Here is a 7,898-nt window from a genome sequence, read left to right as displayed (position 1 = left end):
AACATTTTAGTCTAGTTTTTGTCGCCGACTACGGCTAGACTCAAATGTTTTGGGGTCTAAGTGACTAAAAAGCCTGCCAAAATTAACACTGTCACACACAACCTCACACACACACACACAGCTATTGTCTCTTGTTCTATCTGAGGCTGTTGCTGTTGGGCTGAGAGCCAGCCAGGCCAGGGTGGTCCGGACTGTGACGGTTCTGAAAGGAGAAGAGAACTCCACATCAGGACACACAAACAGAACACCATGACACAATCATCAGCATGGCAGTTTGACTGGGTCAGAGACCGGTAAAGCTCAGAAGTATAGTATATCCAGTGTTTCCTCCAGGAATTTTTACATTGGTGGCGGATAGCCCTGACCGCGCAGTTTGACGCGATTTTTTTTCTCGCATGCACGCGCGCTCAAAACAACGACCTAATTTCAGCCAAAACTAGAGGATGGCCAAAAAAAATTATATGAATATACAGAATATAAACTTGTGACTGACAGTCACATACACACACACAAAGATCATCAGCTATAATATAATACGAAGTAGGCCTACATGAGCACAAAAGCGGCTAACGTTACTGATTAACTGTTTACTGTAGTGCAGAGAGATGGTAGTCGTAGGCGGCGTATCAAATGACAAAGCTAAATGTTTAATGAAGGACATGAACGATTGTCAACAACACACTCAAGCAGTAAATAGAACAGACTAAACAACTTGGGTACTACGCACTCAACTGCGGACGGAACAATACTCTCAACCTATAGTTCCGTGCGTGAATTATGTCAACCCACCACATTACACAAGTAAAATCACAGTCAGATGGAGCATTCGGTAAACAGCTGAGTATCAGCTGAGTTAAAGAAAACAAACTCTTACCTTTGATGACACCCACATGAGCCCTGTTTTCCCGTACTTCTCCCGTGTGTCTCTTATTGTCCAAATGTTCCCTGAATTTTAGCTGCATGTTTTTCCAGCATGTAATTCCGTTGTCAATAAAAAAATCGTCTCCCCTTCTTTTCCCCTTGACAATACTGTGTCGTTGCTAAAGTGACGGCACATAAGAATCGTTTTTTTATACGATTTATACGTTTTTTTAACCCACAGATTACATGAGAGAAGCTATCTGTCATTATTTCAACCACTGTCCAAGTGGGGACGTTACAATACTTTCGTTTTAGAACGAAACGTTAGCCGCTAGCAGCGTTTAGCAGTCACCATTCTTGAGCAAAACATGATACAAACAAACATTCAAATACTCGTGTCGTCTTGATTTTTTTTTCGATTTCAATGTATGACGCATCATTTGAAAGCTTACCATCTGTAGTTTCAGACTATGTAAACAAACGAAAAATTACGTAAGCAAATGGTTATTATTTATCTGGTATAGATATCACTTCTGCGCCGAATGTACCGCCGCCGGCACAAATCCGCACCCAACATTGTAATTACCGTAATTTCTAAACGGTTTGTGCTATCGAAAAAAATCCAACTGTCCCTGAAAGCTGAGATGTTGCACTTCAACCAACATATAGGGTATTACGGTAAAATGTGACGTGAGGACATTCTCAGAGTCAGTTTACTCACAGTGATTGGCGGAGCGTTCAGGGACACATGCTTTTTTTCAGTTCTCTGGTCATAATAACTCGCTGCCTTTCTGCGCAGCCTGAATCAAAGTGGACTGTCTGAATCATTTGGTGGTGGAGGAAATTCATTTGTGGCGGCCCGCCACCAATAAATGCATATAGAGGAAACACTGATATCTGTTCAGGTGGTGGAAGGGGAGTCTGATAGAATCCTACCTTCTTCTTTTTCTTGTCTTTCTTTTTCTTTTTGCGGTCAGGATCGTCATCCCTCTTTTTCTTCTTCTTCTTGGGGTCAGAGTCTGAGGGGGTTTCTGTAAAGAAAAAAAGAAAACATGTTTAATGTGGTGGAATTATATACACTATGTGTGTGTGTGTGTGTGTGCGTGCGTGCGTGTGTGTCACCTTGCGGTATGGGATCCTGTGGCCGGTGGTGTTTCTGCTTGTGTTTGCTCTTCTTCTTTGGAGGCTGGATGTGCATTAGTCTGTACTGCTCCGGTAGCTGGAACACAAACACACATTAAATAAATAAAGTGTAGAGTACAGGGGCGGACTGGGATCAAAAAACAGCCCTGGCATTTGCGACACAACAGCCCTATTTCCAAACGCAACACGCAACACGGATTGTTAACATAAAAAGTCAGAGGACAGATGCCAAACTACCGACATGTTTGCTGTAATTATATGTATTATCAGTAGGCAGTCATCAGTCAATATCTCTTTCAATAGCCTTTTCACACCTTATGTACTTTTTTGTGCTATTTTCGGCCCAATACATGCGAATTTCGGTGCATTCCTACTTCCAACTACACTTGCTCCCTGCATCCAGTTGTTGCACATTAACTGCATCGCTCTCATCAAATTCCCCCATTCTGAAAATGAAAGCAGTGTAACGTTAACTGCTGTTATAAACGGAATGATGACATGAGGTGCGTGTCCACTGGCGATATAGAACTGACTACGATAGTTATGGAGATATACTCCACAGTTCTACATTGTGGAGCTCCGCCCCATAGGGGAGCTCTGCTCCTATTGGTTTACCCCGCTACCTAAAGCTCTGCTCCTATTGGTTTACCCTGCTACCTAAAGCTCTGCTCCTATTGGTTTACATACTCCAGTTCTACATCGTGGAGCTCCGCCCCATAGGGGAGCTCTGCTCCTATTGGTTTAGGGCCCTGGGCATCCGCGATGCAGAACTGCGTGGATGGCCCGGCCGATATAAAATGTTTTGGGCCGCGGTCTGCTGAAATAAGTTATTTTCAATGAAAATCACCAGAGACAAAATTACAAATATATATATATATATATTTTATATAATACATTCTGAGCGGCCCAGAGTCTCGCGGCCCTCTTGGCATTTGCCAGGCTTGCCCGGTGGCCAGTCCGCCACTGGTAGAGTACTTATACCACTAATGATGTAGCTCCCATCTATACAAGGAGAGTGATTTGTTATTCCTAAACTTTGTATTAAGACACTCTTGTTGCCTCTGCAAAGAGAAAAACAATATTTGGGACCCATTGGACTACTATTGTACCTCACTCTATTGACATAAGACACCTTTACTTCAAAGACAAATGTCACCAATAGGCTAAGACAAAACATTTGCACTGGCAAATGATTTGGTTCCAAATGCAACTGGCTATAAACCTAGGTTACACTACTCAGTATTGATATAGCCAAATATCGTTATTGAATTATGCTCCATAACAGACTATCATTCCCAATATAATTCCCAAATTCTGCATTCTCCGCTCATTCCAAGACATTCAGAGAAACTTTAATTTACCGGGTACGTCCTTTTTTTTCTACCTTCAATTACGTACAGCTATGCGCACATACGGGGTACCCTGGAATAGCTCATTAGACATACATCCATTTCACATAGCATTCACCAGACCCAGGGGTCAGGTCTCAGCTCTTTACTCCATCCTGGTTAAGGCTTCTTTAAAACCATTACACATTGACAGAGTGTGGAAAGATACTTTATCACACAATAACTTAAATTGGCAATTAATTTGGCAAAACATATCCCTTTCCTCCAGAAATCCCAACCACCAGGTTATCCATTTCAATTTTACTCATAGGACATACTTCACTCCATATCTGCTACATAAAATAAAGACCATACCTTCACCTAACTGTACTCTTTGCACCCGAAATACAGTGGGCACCTTTTTTCATATGGTATGGGAATGCCCGGGAGTGGCTGATTTCTGGAGGACAGTTTGTGATGCATTGTCCCTGATCCTGTCCAAACACATTCCACACTCACCATTAGTCCTATTGTTAAATGACAGTTCAAACCTGGATCTAAACATCAAACAAAGACGCATCTGGCTGGCCGGCCTTACAGCAGCCAAAAGGCTTATAGCTTGCAGGTGGAAGTCACCCCATTTCTTGACTACGCAGAGATGGATATTAGACTTCATTGACATAGCCAGCATGGAACACTGGATAGCCAACAGGCATCATGCAATTTCGGACAATGTCTCATGCTGGGACCAAACTATAACCATCCTCAAGACACTATTATAGGCTAATCGATTTGCTCCTTCCATAGGGTCCTGTAGGGGGGGGGGGGGGGGGGGCTGTGATTGGGAGGGGGGTGGTGGGCGGGGGGCTGTGATAGGGGGGGGTGGGTGGCGGGGGGGTTGTGATTGGGCGGGTGGGTGGGAGGTATCTGGCGGGAGGGACATTTGTGGGAGGAGGGGTAGGTGGGGAATTATTGGGGTAAAGGGAGATTGGGAAGGGAAGGGGAGGGGGGGGGGGTTGAAAGGTTTATGCGCATTTTGTATTTGTACTGGTAAACCGTATTTGTGTTATTCTATTTTCTCCTTTGTTTATTTGTATGTTACCACTCCCCTTGTTTTACTCCCTGAAATAATAATAAAAAATTGATCACAAAAAAAATTCTGCATTAGGCTACACTCCTGCAGCTGCATCCGTAGCCAGAAAAGTCACTGGAACCTTTAGTGCAGCGGTTCCCAACCTTTTAGGACTCAGGGCCCACTTTACAGATATGTCCAGTATTCGCGGCCCACTCAGCAGCGAGCAAAGCGCGCGTGACTTTTTTTCCGCGTGCACGCACATGAAACGCGCACGAGCGCTCAAAACAATGACGTAATTTGACCAAAAACTAGAGGGAGCGTGACAAAAAATTTAAAAATAAATAGCGGTTAAACCATTAAAGCCGAGCGGCGATGTTTTATATAGCAGGTGATCAAATACCAAGATCGTAAATGTTGTATGTGTTCAATATTTACGACCAAACATCCTTATGTGTGTGGGCAACTCCCGACTAGGGTTGCCAGATGGGCTAGGGGTTTTTTTGGTGGAATTAGCGGTTTTAGACTGTGGTTAGGGTGGAAAATGTCGATCCCATATGGCAACCCTGTTCGCGAGTCCGGGATGGAATGTAGCCAATCAAGAAGCGAGCTGACTTCTTCTTTTCGGATGGAAATATCGGCGCACACCACACACAATACGATCAAGGCTGTTAAATCCAAGATTTTTTATCTTTTTAAAATTAAAACGTTTTTGTAACAAAAAAACGTCAATAAAACATTTTTTTGCCCATGATTTGGCGGCCCACTTGCAGTACTCTCGCGGCCCACTGGCCCACAGGTTGGGAACCGCTGCTGTAGTGCTTATTAGATCTGTTTATCAGTCTTGCTTATTACAGCTTTGCATTGATTTCTCAAAATATTATTGCCAAATTCATTAGGCTACACTCCTAGCTCTCCACTGTGCACACTATTATGATATGTTTATGATGAATCCTCATGACCTGGGAACTCCTAAACAATCTCAATGGCAAGTCTTTCACAGTTGCTGTCATCTCCCAATGTCCCATCTCTATGGCAAATGCCATAATTTACCATGTCTGATAAAAAATTGTCCCAGTTATGTCATAGAAAAAGGTTATGACATATGAACGGACAGAGGCCGATTCATAGTGCCCTCTGGGGGACAATAATTCAGGTAAAGTGAGGACCTAAAGGCGAAGCTACACACAAATGCATCAGTGTGTGTGTGTGTGTGTGTGTGTGTGTGTGTGTGTGTGTGTGTGTGTGTGTGTGTGTGTGTGTGTGTGTGTGTGTGTGTGTGTGTGTGTGTGTGTGTGTGTGTGTGTGTGTGTGTGTGTGTGTGTGTGTGTGTGTGTGTGTGTGTGTGTGTGTGTGTGTGTGTGTGTGTGTGTGTGTGTGTGTGTGTGTGTGTGTGTGTGTGTGTGTGTGTGTGTGTGTGTGTGTGTGTGTGTGTGTGTGTGTGTGTGTGTGTGTGTGTGTGTGTGTGTGTGTGTGTGTGTGTGTGTGTGTGTGTGTGTGTGTGTGTGTGTGTGTGTGTGTGTGTGTGTGTGTGTGTGTGTGTGTGTGTGTGTGTGTGTGTGTGTGTGTGTGTGTGTGTGTGTGTGTGTGTGTGTGTGTGTGTGTGTGTGTGTGTGTGTGTGTGTGTGTGTGTGTGTGTGTGTGTGTGTGTGTGTGTGTGTGTGTGTGTGTGTGTGTGTGTGTGTGTGTGTGTGTGTGTGTGTGTGTGTGTGTGTGTGTGTGTGTGTGTGTGTGTGTGTGTGTGTGTGTGTGTGTGTGTGTGTGTGTGTGTGTGTGTGTGTGTGTGTGTGTGTGTGTGTGTGTGTGTGTGTGTGTGTGTGTGTGTGTGTGTGTGTGTGTGTGTGTGTGTGTGTGTGTGTGTGTGTGTGTGTGTGTGTGTGTGTGTGTGTGTGTGTGTGTGTGTGTGTGTGTGTGTGTGTGTGTGTGTGTGTGTGTGTGTGTGTGTGTGTGTGTGTGTGTGTGTGTGTGTGTGTGTGTGTGTGTGTGTGTGTGTGTGTCAGATGATGCTCAGTACCGGTCCGGTGTGCAGTCTGAAGCCTGTGAGGAGTGCTCCGGTCAGGGGGCTGAAGGAGTTCCCACACACCGGAGGCTTCTCTATCAGAGACCGCAACGAGCTGCCATCCTGTGTACCTGGGCAGTCGATCATACCTACAGACACAGGAGAGACATGGACAGTAGGAAAGGGTGAGAGAGTCAGAAAGGGTTAATTTAATCAAGAAGAGGAGTGATTGAGAGGAGGCAAGTGAGTGGGAGACAAATACAGGGCACTGCTGTTAAATAAATCCAGAGAGTTCAAATACAGACACAGCTTGTGTGTGTATGTGTGTGTGTGTGTGTGTGTGTGTGTGTGTGTGTGTGTGTCTCACCTGGTAATTCTGGTAGGAAGTTGCTTAGCTTCTCCTTCACCTTCTTGCCACAGAACTTGTTGTAGGCATGCTCCAGGTTATAGTGGGTGATCAGGTTGGTGTTGCCCGTCAGCTCGTTCCCAACTGTAAGACAACAAACCCTGACCAGTCAATAAGGTCCCGATATGATGATGGCCAGGTACAGATGGACTCACTCCAACAAGGGAAGCTCAAGAGTGATGAAGCCAGTTACTTGAAACATGCAAGATACCCAGGTTAGTAACAGATCACTGATAGTCTCCATACGTTTGATACTTTTGGAAAAATTAGGCTTCAGCCCACTAACTCTACATACTGTAAGCGGCACTCTCGACTATAGTGTCGCGATAGCAAGCTGTTACATAGCCTAGCCGCCAGCCTAGGAACCAAGCCTTTTAAACACAGCTTTTGCAAACCGCTTTCTTGAGTTTAATAAATACATGACATGGAGTCAATTCCACACGTCAAGTTGTATTTTACCAGGCAGTTCTCGCAGTAGATAAAATGGTTCGTTCATGGCTCCGGGTTTGCGTAGTGCAGGCCCTTCATCCCCGAGCTGAGGTGGCATCTGCGCCGTCATTGGGACTTGGTTTTGCGGCAGAGGCGGTGGTGGCTTTCCTGGTCCGAATCCCAGAGAGGATGAGCCAGGAGGTCCCTGAGCTTCATTTTGCCCGAAGAGAGTGGAAAACATTTCCGTCATATCTATCGCGAGTAATACATTAACATATTAAGTAACTGTTTATCTTCAGCGAAAGGCTTAGTTACAAACACATGTATCCACCGTCATCTAACATCACTCGCTTGACTGTCGACTCTTTGTAGCATAATTTTCATTGGCGAAATACCGTAGTACCACGAATATGTCGCCTCTTGAAATTGTAAACACATCGGCTGCATACACTAATGGAATTTGGACACACACACGCACACACACACACACACACGCACGCACGCACACACACACACACACACACACACACACACACACACACACACACACACACACACACACACACACACACACAAACTGTAGAGGCTGTAACTACCTCTTGTATACGTATCTCTCTACAACACCCATGTTGTCTGTGAGTATGTGTGGATTTCTATCCA

At 44.7% G+C, this 7,898-nt stretch overlaps 1 protein-coding gene across 1 annotated transcript; it reads right to left on the bottom strand.

Annotated features, from left to right (window-relative positions):
* LOC308152505 (mediator of RNA polymerase II transcription subunit 19-A) lies at window positions 1-7,584 on the bottom strand. The gene is made up of 6 exons (XM_080525501.1): window positions 7,269-7,584; window positions 6,771-6,893; window positions 6,419-6,552; window positions 1,984-2,080; window positions 1,798-1,892; window positions 1-202 (listed from the first exon to the last, which is right to left on the bottom strand). Exons 1-6 carry the CDS (start codon window positions 7,486-7,488, stop codon window positions 137-139), a joined length of 735 nt encoding a protein of 244 aa, XP_080381627.1. The 5' UTR covers window positions 7,489-7,584; the 3' UTR covers window positions 1-136.
* Between the last annotated feature and the right edge of the window lie 314 nt (window positions 7,585-7,898).

Source organism: Nansenia antarctica (assembly GCF_963989245.1).
Source record: "Nansenia antarctica genome assembly, chromosome: 3".
Taxonomy (NCBI): domain Eukaryota; kingdom Metazoa; phylum Chordata; class Actinopteri; order Argentiniformes; family Microstomatidae; genus Nansenia; species Nansenia antarctica.
Note: the sequence above shows the minus strand (reverse complement) of the source record. Positions and strands in the feature narration are given on the sequence as shown.